At 30.0% G+C, this 14,574-nt stretch overlaps 1 protein-coding gene across 1 annotated transcript; it reads right to left on the reverse strand.

Annotated features, from left to right (window-relative positions):
• Window positions 1–1,195: 1,195 nt before the first annotated feature.
• LOC112707361 (pentatricopeptide repeat-containing protein At3g62890) lies at window positions 1,196–3,193 on the reverse strand. Its single transcript, XM_025759067.2, has one exon. The coding sequence runs from the start codon at window positions 3,191–3,193 to the stop codon at window positions 1,196–1,198; it is 1,998 nt and encodes a 665-aa protein (XP_025614852.2).
• Window positions 3,194–14,574: the final 11,381 nt, after the last annotated feature.

The following is a 14,574-nucleotide window of genomic DNA, read 5'->3' on the forward strand; positions in this document are numbered from 1 at the left end:
ATTTTGTAATTGTCAAATTAGGATTAAGATAGTTAATTTTTTAAAATAATTATTTGAATTTTTTTTTTGTATTAGACGAAATTTAAAATTTATTATACACATTATTAAGATTCTTCATTATATCTCTAGTAGAGTTTTTTTTATTCAGATCTACGAACCAAAGAAATAAAAAAAAAAAATCTATACGTAACTACACTTCATACTTAAAAGAGACGGTTATATAAAAGAATATATTAAAAATAGAAAGATGTTTTATTTGTAAGAGTTGTAATTGTGTTTCAAAAAGGATATATAGTTTATGTCAATAATTAATGAAAAGAGCCTTAGAAAAAGATATCATATTTTTGCCCATTTAGACAACTGATATATGCATAAATAATTTTAACTTTAATTCGTCCATTTACATCTTAAAAGAAAATAATATAACAATTTTGATTTCATCAGAATTTGAAGATAATAATGGACCAAAGGATATACGGCGCAAAGCCTTCAAGAATAAGAATTAGTAATAATACATTTTTTAAAAGAACAACTTCCGGTAAATCATTTAGTGATACTAAAATTCATATGTTTTTATTTTTATTTTTATTTTGTGTAGAAATTAATTCTCCAAGATCATTCTCAACTGTGATGCAACATCTTCAAATTGGATTGGCTTTGGAAATGGTTTAGAGGCTTCATTCGAAAATTAGCATACTGAAATCTTTGTAATAACTTTGATAATGATTAACGTTCAACATTTCAAGCCAACACACTACCAAATTTTACAAGTTAACTCTCTACTTAGGTATGTTAATATTTTAATTATTGTTACATATTTCAAATTGCCAAGGCTCTACTCCATAACGACAGAGAGCAGAAGCTTTAGTTGTTACATCAAACATCTAAAACATGATACGTGTATAGTCAACAAGATTTTCAACCAAGCCCATTTGTTCTTCCCATATTGATTTCTCCTTTTGGAATCATGAACAGTAGTCCACAATCAGAGGCGTTAGAGCAATGATAATTAGCAATAATTATCAGCATTTAACTGAGTACCAGTTATCTCGTCAGATCCTTTCTTTTATTTACTTTATATTGTTTCACATGATCACACTCATTACCTTCAATTCTGCTGAATTATCCTTATCATGAGCGAAAAGTTCTTGTCATTAAAAGCTTATATTTACTTGTCAGCAAACGCATAAAATAACTACCAATAATCCTTGCATGTACAATCACCATTTTTGAAACAATGAAACCTACTCCGATCACGCACCACAATTTCTTTCTTTTCAATGGCAGATAGTATTTTAAAAGCAGCATGACAATCCTCACACATACGAAGATTCTTGATAATCCTAATAGGCATTCCAGGTTTTGTGTTCATCAACCCATACACAAGTGCCAGTTTTTCACTATGGCGAAAGAGGAACTTCTCCTTTTCTTTATCTTCCACATCAAGAAGCACAACTGAAGTATTTGGCACATACCCTTTTTCCTTCATCTTCACTAATAGTTTTTCCCACATCTCAAATACCTCATCACATTCAGGATGAGACTCGTCCCCTGCTACAAACTCATGAACTGTTCCATCTATTGTGATTGAACTGCATCCAGGCGTTTTCTTCACCCCTCTGTTCTTCATCAACTTCCTGATTTTCGTTACTTCTTCCCATTTTCCCACCTCTGCATAAGCATTCGAGAGAACAATGTAGTATCCATCATTAAGTGGATCCAATTCCGAGATATGTTTCATAGCTTCCTCAGCCAATTCGATGTTCTTATGAAGCCTGCAACCACCAAGCAGAGCCCCCCAAATGACCCCATTTGGCGATATAGGCATGTTTATGATAACCTCATGAGCCTCTTTCAATAGCCCTGCGCGACTCAGGAGATCAACCAAGCAACCATAATGCTCAATCCTAGGCACTATTCCATATGCTCTGGTCATGGTGGCAAAAAACTCTCGACCCTTTTCGACCAATCCCATGTGGCTACAAGAATGGAGGAGCCCAATGAATGTCACATGATTTGGCTCCACACTTGATTCAATCATCTCATCATACAATTCTAGAGCCTTCTCTCCATAACCGTGCATGGCAAACCCTGCTATCATGCTCGACCACGATACAACAGTTCTTCGATCTCTCATGGCTTCAAAAACTCTGTAACCCTCTTCCAAGCATCCGCACTTCACATACATATCAATCAGTGTGTTACAAACATGTACATTCCCATGAAACCCACTCCGATCTGCGAACTGGTGAACACTCCTGCCAAGCTCCAAGTCACCCAAATCAGCACAAGCCGCTAAAACTGCCACCACGGTCACCTCATTTGGCCTCAAACGTTCCCTCTCCATCTCCAAGAACAACCCTACAGCTTCCTCCGACTTCCCACACCGGACAAACCCCGAAATCATGGACGTCCAAGTCTTCACATTCCTCTCTGGCATCAGACAAAACAAACCATAAGCACCACGGAAGTCACCCGCCTTAACCAACTGACTTATCATTATGTTCCAAGTAACAACATCTCGCTGAGGCATTTTATCGAACACAAGGCGCGCATCACTCATCTCCCCGCAAACTGCATACAAATGCACAATCATATTTTGCAAAACCAAATTAGCTGTTAACCCAAGCTTCACCACGAAGCCATGAATGATTCTCCCAGTTTGAATGTCGGAAACACGAGTACAGGCTTTGAGAACGAAGGAACACGTGAAGTGGTCAGGGATTGGGGTACCCATTTGGCGGAGGCGACGGAAGAGAGTGATGGCGTCGTGAGGGGACTCTCCTTCGGCGAAATGTTTGAGGCAGAAGTTCCATGGAACGAGTTCTTGGGAGTTTGGTGAGAGGCGGAGGATTTTGTGAGCGTAAGAGAAATGGTTGGTGAGGGCGCAGATGAGAGCGACGCGAGTGAGAGGGAGAGAGTGATGGCTTTGGGTTTTGACGAGAAATGCGTGTACTTGTTTGAGTTCGAGTACGGTGTTGAAGTTAGTGGCATTGACGGTGGACGGCGGTGGGTCAAGTACTTTCTGGTGGTGGTGGGAAGGCGTGGATGGGAGGGTGGAGCAGAACATCATCTCTTTCTTTCTCTCAATTGAAGCCAGTGCTGTATTAGAATGGAACGGGTAATCAATTCGGTCATAATGGATTATTGGTTTACTCGATTGGTTATTGATTCTTTGGATTAATCCGCTCATAATTAAAAAAATATAAAATTATATAAATAAAATTAAAATAATGTCTTAGAATGTAAGTTTTTACAAACATTAATAATTTAATATCAAATTTTAAATATAACTAATAATCTAAAAAAACGATAAACTAATCTTTAGTACAAAATATATTCTCAATTTAAATCAATATAAAAAATAATTCGTAATAGCAATTAATAAAAAAAATAAAAAATATTTTCAGCAACAAAAGATTTACTTAAGTCAATTTTTAAGCAACATAGTAACCACTATCATTCCACCAAAGTTCACTGATGATTCAACAAACAGCAACTCTAAAAAAAACCAACAACAAATAACAATAGCTCTAAAACAACACAACAACCAGCAACAAACAATAACTCTAAAAAATTAAATGCTAACATCAGCAGTCACCAGATTCAAGTTCAAGAAAATTCTAACTAAAGTAATAACCACCAGATTCAATAACAACTCTAAAAAATCAAGTACAATAGTAATAACCACCAGACTCAATAACAATACTAACTAAAATATGCTCAGCTTCAACAACTCTAAAATTCAATTACAACAGCAACCACCAGGTTCAGTATTCAACAACAATTCTAGTGAAAGACCAGGGTTGAAAACTTGAAGGGAGCTCACCTAGTTAACTGGTTCCTGGACCGCGGCACAAGAAGACGACGACCACCACCCGACTAACCTGAGGGAGCAGATGCATAGCTTGATTAGTTCGGTCTTCTGTGAACTTTTTGCCGCCGACGAAGTGAATGCAAGGCAGGAGCAAGGAACCGCGACGACGACAAGGTGAAAGACTGAGAGAGCGACGAGGTGAGGCTGTGACCGTGAGAGACTGAGAGTAACGAGGTGAGTAGAGAGACGACAGAGTAACGAGATGAGGGGAGAGACGATGGAGTGACGAGGTGAGGGCGACGGTAAGGAACTACGAGTGCCGACGACAAAGGAGCAGAGAGACGAGGTTGGCTGGGGGGTTCCACTAGAATCGGATTCTCATATTAGGTGCAATGGGGAGGGGCGATACCCATTAGGGTTTCGTTGAAAGGGCCAAAGGGGAGTGGGCAACTGAAAGCTAAACGACGCCGTTTTCATTTAAAAAAAAATGACCCGGACCGATTTAAATTAACCGGCCGGGTTATCAAGTTTACGTAAACCCGTTGGGTCGAACGAAGTTCCACTGGGTCTAATGCATAGCCGATTCAACGAGTGGCTTGGCCCGGCTAGGTGATCGGATGACCGAGTCTCTGATCGAACCGGTCGGATCGAGTCGGTTTGATAACAATGGTGCTGTGTTTGATTTAATTACGATTTTTTTAAAAAAAATATTGTTGTGATAAGGTTAAATAAGTGGATGTCAATTTTCAAGAGAGAATAAATTTAATAACATTGAAAATATACCTTTTGTATGTGTATAGATAGGAGGTTAAGCCTCCGTTAGTAACACACAATCAATAACAAATACTTTCCTTTCTCTCTTTATACACAACAATAATACTCTTTTCTTTCTATACATTACTAATATTTCACTTTCTCTCTTTTATGTTGCTACATAAATTTTTAAATATATGAATTATCTCTATTATATTAAGTAATTATATTGGTGAACATAATATTAATACTAAAACTATCTATTTATGTTTCTTTATTTTATATCTATTTTCTCTTCCTTATTTATTTATTTTACAACACGTTATCAACACGAGACTTTAATCAAAATTTAGGAAGACTCCAGGTAACAAATTTTCATTATATCGAAGCTCTCTCATCTTGAATTTAATGCAATTGATATATCTAGAAACAATTATTTATCATTGATACTAGATTTAATAGATCTTGAAGATACCATTAAGGCTGAAAATAATGCATCTCAGAAGGATAAAGCCAAAGTCATAATTTTTCTTCGTCGTCATCTTGACGAAGGATTGAAAAATGAATATTTCACATTAAAAGATCCTACAGATCTATGGAAAGACCTTAAAGAAAAGTACAATCATCAAAAGACGGTGATACTTCTTCAAACCCGATATAAAGAAAGGTACAATCATCAAAAGATTTCTTCTACTCGCTCTTTGTGGGCTACCATATATAGCCGAAAGGAGCCAGGGTGTTAACTGCCCTGCCTCACCTCCATGTGCACCATCTGAGAGCTATGAGAAATAATATCCACAGTCCAAACAGAATTATTCCACAGGCACCATATACCACTAGAGAAACCTCTAGCATCCTCAATAAAAAAATTATCAAAGCCTAATTTAATTTCTCACAAATAGTTCTTCCACGATTACCACTAATGTGTGTTTCCAACAAAATACAAAAACTAGCACTATATTCTCTTTTAATATCTTTAATAAGTGCCAGAAACGTTTTATCCCCCGCTCCTCTACAATTCCAAGCAATAAGATTCATCATGACCACAAATGAGAAAAGGAAAGGTAGATACATACCCAAAATCAATTTTGGGGACAAACCCCAGCAGCCGGCATCGGCATGTCCACCATATCATTATCTCCATGTCTCGACGAAATGCTGGCAGTATTACCAATAGGTGCTGAATTGCCATCCGGCGGCTTCTCCTTTCGCATAGGGCTCCCCTGACTTCTCCACGCCCCTTCTTTTAGGATGCTCTTCGGGATTTGGGATGAAAACCCATCATTCACACCACATGCTCCTCTATAATATTTTTCATAATTTTCAAAGCCTCAAAGGATTCCCTTTGTTCTTGCTGTAACATCCTCATATTTGCGAGCATCTCGGCCTCCATAGCCATGGTTTCACTATTTCTCGAGGCTGATCGTTGGGGATAGGATATTTTGGATGAACTTTTTGGGACTTTCACCTTTCTTGTAGCATCTTTCACTCTGGTCTTTTGATTTTGTTGAGAGCTCCTGGCCCATTAAGAGCGGTCTACTTCTTTTTTGCAATTTGTGGGTTTTTTCCCGATACAAGCCTTAAGTTTTTTTGATCCACCTGGGGTTTTGGCCCACTTTCCTTTGGAAAACTAGGATTCACTAGTCCACATTACATGGCCTCTTGATTGTCTTCAACGTGTATAGTGTTATCTTGCTCATCAATTTTACCATCTTCATACAGGACATTATATCGTGATCCTGTCTCACTTAATTGCACCATCTTAGGATTCCCACCTTCCCTAATCGTAAGAGATTATTTTTCGTTGACAACAAATTTCTATCCCATAATTAATGTTTCTATTTTTTTCCTTATTTGGCGCCTCATCATCATCCACAATCCAAAATTTAGTGGCTTTTGATTATGCTGTGATCCCTGCACCGTAACCGGACTTTCCATATTATTTTCTTCCATTATCATCATTTCATTTTTCTCGCCTGAATTATCCCCTTCACTTGAATATTCTTCCGCACGGTGGCTATTATCATCAGAGAAGTTCTTACTACAATCTTCTAATTGTTGGCTATAGAGTCCACATGTGAAACAGATAAGATGAAGGCCTTCATATTCAACACTCAAGGTACTACCCAGCACAGAGATACGAGGGATTAATTTCTTCGTAAGATCAATTTCTACAAAAATTCTCGTGAATCTTTCACGAGAGTAGATGGATGTTGCTTTATCAATCTTCAGCATCGTTCCTAAAGTTGATCCAACTTTCCACAGAAATCGAGGGTTATAGAGTTCCATAGGTAAATTCGGGATCCAAATCGACACCGAATCTTCTTATCTGCTCTTTCTGATTCCAAAAAGAAAGGTCTCCACTTTTTCACAATCAAATAATGCCCAGCTATCATCCACGATCCTCTTGTGAGCGTAAAGGAATAGTCCTCCTCCTCTGAAAAATGAACCAAGAAATAGTCACGATCTTTATCAATAACATTAATCTTACCTTTCATTACCCAGTCCCTTCCAAGGAGTTGCTCCATGAAACCGAGATTCACTCGCTTCCCTAGTACTTTGATAATGAGTGAGGCATGCCACGGCTTACACCAATCATCGAATTCTTCCTTCGTCACCTTGATCTCAAGACATGGATCAAAATATTTTTCTTCCTTTTGGAGGTTTTCCTCGTCCATATACCAACGATCCTCCGAATTTGTTTTGCTATCATTAGAGTTCACAGAGTGTGGGCTTGGGTCTTCTTCCATAATGCTTGGTGTCACCAGCAAGCAGTCTCTATACGAGACTTTTGGCCTTGTCGAGTTAGTAGAATCAATTCCAGTTGTGAGACCCATACTATCCCCCAATTGGTTAAGATTAATCTCTCGTGTTTTGACTTTTTTAGTACTTCGTTGCACTAGATCATGTTCTTTGAGTGAAACCCTAATAGAGCTCTCATGTGACTCCATTCTAATCTCAATTTATTTGTGGAGTTTAGGTATATAATGATACTGATACTGATACTGATTTAATGTGTATGTATGTATGCTTACGTTATATTTAATGTGTATGCATGCTTACGTTATAGCGCGGCTTCTCCTTCTTTGTGACCATTGTCTTCTTTATTTTTGTTGTAAGGACAAAAAAATTTGGTCAATACTTCACTTAATATACCGACAAGCACAAGCATGCATATTTTAATAAAGTGAATCAAAATAACCAACCCCACTGATCCAAACTCTCTTGATGTTCTGAATAAAACGTGATAAATATTCAAACAGCTAGAAAAATATTTCTACATACAAAAGAACTTAACTGAACACATAACAATTAGGTGAATCAAAATGACCAACCCCACTGAACCAAAATCCCTTGATGTTCTGAATAAAACGTGATAAACATTCAAACAGCTAGAAAAATATTTCTGCATACAAAAGAACTCAACTGAACACATAACAATCAGGTGAATCAAAATCATTAGCTCTACTGAACCGAACCCTATTCATGATTTGAATAAAATATGATAAACATTCAATCAACAAGATAAACATTTCTACATGAAAAAGAACTCTACAGAACACATTAACAATCAAGTGAATCAAAATGGCCAACTGCACTAAACTGAACGCCATTCATGCTCTGAATAAAAATATGATAAACATTCAATCATCAAGAAAAATATTTCTTCGTACAAAAGGACTCAACTAAACATTTAACAATTAAATGAATGAAAATGTCCAACTCCACTGAACTGAACACTATTCATGTTCTGAATAAAACATGATAAATATTCAATCATCAAGAAAAATATTTCTACATCCAAAAGGACTCAACTGAATATACTAACAACCAAGTGAATGAAAATCACTAAGCCCACTAAACAGAACACCATTCATGTTGTGAATAACATTCAATCAACAACAAAAAGCATTTTTGCATGCAAAAGGACTCAACTGAACTCACTAACAATAAAGTGAATCAAAATGACTAACTCCACTAAACTGAATGAAAATAAGAATACATTTCCATTCTTATGCCCTCATTACGCAAAAAAAATTGATTCAGAATAAGTCGATCTACTAAACAAAGCAACTCAATCTGGTAAACCTAAAATGCAACTAGGAGAAACGCGTGATTGCGAGATTTTAAATGAACAGTAGTTTTTATCATACCTTTCGCAGTCTCTGTTGCTGTTTTCATTTATTTTTTTGTTCTTTCTTTTGAGATCTTCTCGCGATTCCTAAGTATAAGGAGTTTCCGCAAGAAAAATGATCGAGCTTTGAGAGATTTTGAGAGAGATTCGAAGTTCTCCAGTAACAGTTTCAAGATTGAAAAATGAACGTTTTTTCATAATGAAGCGTGAATGAATGTTAAATATTTTTGGGGGTTTGGACGCGTGTAATATACACTCATTTAATGGGATTAGGTTTTTTTGGTGTTGGGCCAACCTAGATGAACTTGGATGGAAAATTATATGGATGTGTAGCAGGACTGTTACCGAGATATATAATTTATAGTATATTTATCAATTTACATCACATTGATTTATCTCGTTTACAGTGAGATAATTATGAATGTATCTTGTTTACACGGTAAACCAGATACATTCCTAATTATCTCGTTTACAGTATAAATATGATACGTGTATTTATAAATATAAAAAAATAATTTTTGAAAATAAAAAACATTAATAATTTAAATTGGACCAAACTCTTAAAAATATTTCGTTTCAAATAATAGAAAAGATTCACGATTTTAAATAACAGAAAAGATGAGCGATTTCAGAATAACATTGGAGATATACAATTTTAATTAATTAATTAATAGATGTATCACATAATTTAAAATTATCCATTTAAAATTAGTACATTATTCTTGTAGAAACTCGCTCATTTGAATTTTAAATTAATAACTTCTTTATGTTTGTTTGTATTGAATTAGATAATTTCAAATAACAGTGACGTTAGACTGTTAGTTTAGATTAATGAGCGTATAGGTTAGTTAAAAATTTGGATTTACACTAAACTAATTTAAATTTAAACTTTTTACTATTAACACTATTAACACGTTTACTCCTTCAACCATTGAAATGAGTGAAAAAGCACATAACTGATAATATTAAACTGCCTACTATTAACATAGTTATCTTTTTCTTAAGTACCACTATTAACACTATTGCTTCTTTCACTCATCAATTTTTATCCACGGACAATTTTTCATTAGGATTCACATTAAATCAATTCAAATTATACTTCAAATTTTTAATTGAGATATAATTTATTTATTAAAAATAATTCTGGTATATAAATTAATTAAATCTAAATAATAATAAAATATATCAAATTATTAACACTTTTTTATTATTTTAAGATATTATATTTTTATGTTAATAAAAACTATATTTTTATACTTACAAATATTTATATCTCATTTTAAATAAAATAGAAAAAGAATAGAAAGAGAGAGTTTTTTAAAAACAAAATATACATATCTCGTTTACACCGTAAAAATAGATATAAGCAATATTAATTCGTTTACACTGTAAATGAGATATGTAAAAAAATAAAAATCAATAAATATGTTATAAACAAGTGTAATAGCCCGTGCCATGCATGTACGTGATAAGATTGAATTATAATTTTAAATTCTTTTGTTAAGATTAATTTAAATTATAATAATTTGATTAATAAAAATGTAACATATTATGTATTGTTTATTTTTTCTTAATCTAGTATTAAATGTATTAACTCTAAAATAGTTATTAATTAGTTTTAGTAATTTGCTTTTTTCAATAAATCAAACATATATACTCAATGTGACCATAAATAACCTAGTAGTATTTAGACCCACCAACAATTTTTTATATATTATTTTACTGTCAAGTAAGAACATATCAAAATCAACTCAAAATAAATAATAAATTATTAGAAAATTCTAATACACAAAATTCTCTAATAAACAATAAATAATTTAAACCCACTAAAAAATAACTCAACACTTTTCTTTGATACCCGCAAAACATATACCTGAAATAATATTATATCAATGTTAGTATACAGTTTTACAGTCATCGACCGTATTTACTATACATGACTCCTTCTTAAAAGTTATTCTACATACGTGTGCAGTCGAAAGATAAATTACTGAACTTTATTTTATTTTTCTAAATTACTATAATTATGCATTATTCATTAAATGCTACTTGTAATATAGTTGTAATATTGTAATATAATTATAATAAAGATATTTTTCTAAAATAAATTTAGAAGAGAGAATAGTGCTTTCATTTTGGAAGGAAAATGAATTAATGAGGAATTGACACTTCACTTTTATTAGTTGATAATGTATTAAATATTGATTTTATATAATTATAATAAAGATATTTTTCTAAATTAGTATAATCATGCATTATTCGTTAAATGTTAATTGTAATATAATTATAATAAAGATATTTTTTTAAAATAAATTTAGAAGAGAAAATAGTGATTTCATTTTAGAGAAAAAATGAATTCATGAGAAATTGACATCTTACTTTTATTAGTTAGAGGAAAAATATAGTTTTAGTATATTTATCGTTATTATATATTTTTCTCTAATCATATATCAACTGTTTTCTTTCCTTCGTTTTAGCATTTTGAATATGGATTTAACTTGTCGTAGTTCTCACTTCTCAGTCATTCTATTAGATGTAGTTGATAATTATTGAAATTCTTTAATTAACATAGGAGAAAAATATATTATTATATGAGAATTAATATGAGTATGTTTTGTTATTAAAGACACAAATTTAATGTAAAATAAAATTACACGTAAAAAAAAGCAAAGAAAATAAAATTAAAATAGCAAAAACGATAAAAAGATTATTTTTACAATTTTATTTTGTCATTTTTATGTATAGAAGATTAGAAAATAATAAACTTTTGACTAAATTAATTTTGTATTTGTTGTACTCAAATTAAATAAGTAATAAGTTATATTATTTTAATTTATTCCTTAAATTTATATATCATAAAAATCAAATCAATTTACATAATTTAAAATTGTGTGATACTTAAATATCTAATCAAATAAATTAGTTGATATAATTAATGCATCATAATGAATTGTATTTAATGAGTTAAACAAAATAATTAAGAAACACTCTCAGAAACCTGCTACGATTGACTCTATCATTAAATGTAAAAAATTGATTTTTATATAATAGAATCGATAATATAATAGACGGCGAGAAAGAGAAAGATAAATATTTTAGATCTTAGGTTGTTTTATTTGGATGTTGTAATGTGGGTATCACATTATTTTATTTATTCTACCCTATGGACCTTTTTGCAACTTTATTTCAATATCAATAGAATTTCACTACTTTTTAGTAATAAATTAAAATCTAAAATAAAATTGAAAAAAAAAGTAAAAAATATAAAATTATTGATTGAAATTTTATTTTTTTTTATTATAACAGGTATTTTTATTTAATATACCAACATCGTATAAAATTAATCGTGAAAAAGTATTAAATATAAATAAATATACAGAATTAAGAGATAAAATTATATTTGTTATCTCATTTTTACTTTTAGCAGCACAATAGAATATCATGTACTCAACATAATTTAAGATGCAAATTATAATTAATTATACCTTTTATTTTAAAATATTTAAAATTAATCTTAATATAAATAAAAATAATTTAATATATTAAATAAATTAATAGAATAATATAAGTTAACTATTTTTTTATTAATTTTGTTGTTTTTTTCTGACTACCTTTATAATTACAACTTTTTTTTTTAAATTTGACCGTAAAATAAAATTAGAGTTGTTGGTCTACACCATTAAAAAAAATAATACTATACAATTACATTTATACATATAACATGTTCCTAAATTTTTATATGCTAAACTTAAGATTCTGTATTTCTTTGATATGCCATAAATAAGTATTATTTACAATGATTCGTATTGATTTAAAAGCTTAAAAATTTTTGTACGTATTAATTTTATATTTAATATTAAAACATGAAAATTTACTATGTTATTTTACTATTAATGTATGTAGTATTGCATTATAAAATATAAAAATTAAAATGATTATTATATAACTTAGATGTATTGAACTAAATATCAAAATATGAAAGAAAATTGTATTATTAAATTTTAGTAATTTTAATTAGTTAATAATATAAAATAAGATAGAAGTGACTATTTATAATTTAATAGTTTTGGTTGATTAGACTACAAAAATTGAAAAATACTCTAAATAAAAAGCCAAATGAACTTTAATATTAAATTTATTAATATGATTTTAATTTTATATAATAGTTAGATAATAAATTAGTAAAAGCAAATGGAAGGATGACTTTAATTAGTATTTGATAAAATATTTATTTAGAATAATAAAAAAGTAAAAGTATGATATTATTAAAAATAATACATTTTTATATTTAAAATATATTTAAATAAAATATTTGTAAAATATAAAATTTAGAATAACATAGTTTCATGAATATTAATCATTAATCAATTATGAACTAACACAAAATTATAATACAATTTATTAACGAAAAATAATCAACAATTAATATTAATAAATATAAAAATTATCCAAACACTTTGATTAAAAATATGAGTGGTTAATTATCATTTATTATTAATAATATTTTGTTCACAACTAAAACTAAAAATATAATTATTCAGATTTAGATTTTAAAAGAATAAACGTATAAGTAACAAATAATCTATTTTATCATGTATATTATAAATTAATGAATTAAACTAACTGATATAATGAATTATAATTAATTAATTGGTATAAATTATAATAAATTATATGATATTTAAAAAAAATAAAATGAATAAGAAGAAAATAAAAAGAAATAGAAGAGATAAAAGACTACAATAAAATAAATTAAGTGTGAGAGTTTTATTTTTTTTTTCAAATTTTATATCACATCCGTTTCAATAATAATAAATAAAAAATACATTAACTTGATATCTAAGAGAAAATGACGAGATAAAATCATAACACAGTTTTAAAACAAAAGCTTAAATTAAACCATAATATCATTGCACAACACAAATTGAAAGTAATTTCACACTATAATATACCACACAAACAGGTAAATGACTAAAGCTTAATTATTGATTTTTTTATTTATGCATACATGATAACACCATGGTCTATAAATGCTTCATGAATAACATATCATATATTGTTCTGAATGATGAGCATGGGAGTTGAAGATTGTGTGGTGGTTTGTGTCCACGATATTTGACTTCTTTCGACGCCTCATAGGAAGAAAAAGAATTGTTGTAAAAGACCTAATGAAAGAATAATTGGTAAATGAATGATATTTTCTTCTAGTTTATATAGTCTTTTATAGTGATAAAATAAAAATAGAAGGAATAAAATTTTATATTTTTATATTCGGAATAGAATTTGATATTTATCGTAATAAAATTAAATAACTAATCAGTTATAATTCATGTATTTAAATAAATAAAATAAAATAAATAAAAATATTTTTAAGAATTAATCAAATCAGTTAGTTGATACAAATAATTAGTATAATTGATTTTATTTGATTTATTGAATTCAAAAAAATAAATTAGGAAATAATTGATTAAATTAATTAGTTGATATAATTAATTTATTATAATTGATTGGATTTCATAAATTAAAAAATAAATAGGAAAACATATGAGACAATAACTTTTTTTAACTAAATTAATCTGTATTTATTGTATTTAATCATTATAAGTAACAAATCATCTATGTTATAATGTACCTTATAAATTACTAAATTAAAATAATTGATATAATAAATTACAATTATTTGATTGATATGAATTATAATAAATCGTGTTATATTTAAATATCTAATCAAATCAGTTAATTGATATAATTAATTTACTGTAATAAATTGTATTCAATGAATTATAAAAAATAAATTAAGAAATACGTTCAAAAGTAGTGACCGATCCAGAAATTTTAAAATAATAGAGGTAAACATATAGCATATAAA

The sequence above is a fragment of the Arachis hypogaea genome, chromosome 8, assembly GCF_003086295.3.
Source record: "Arachis hypogaea cultivar Tifrunner chromosome 8, arahy.Tifrunner.gnm2.J5K5, whole genome shotgun sequence".
NCBI lineage: Eukaryota > Viridiplantae > Streptophyta > Magnoliopsida > Fabales > Fabaceae > Arachis > Arachis hypogaea.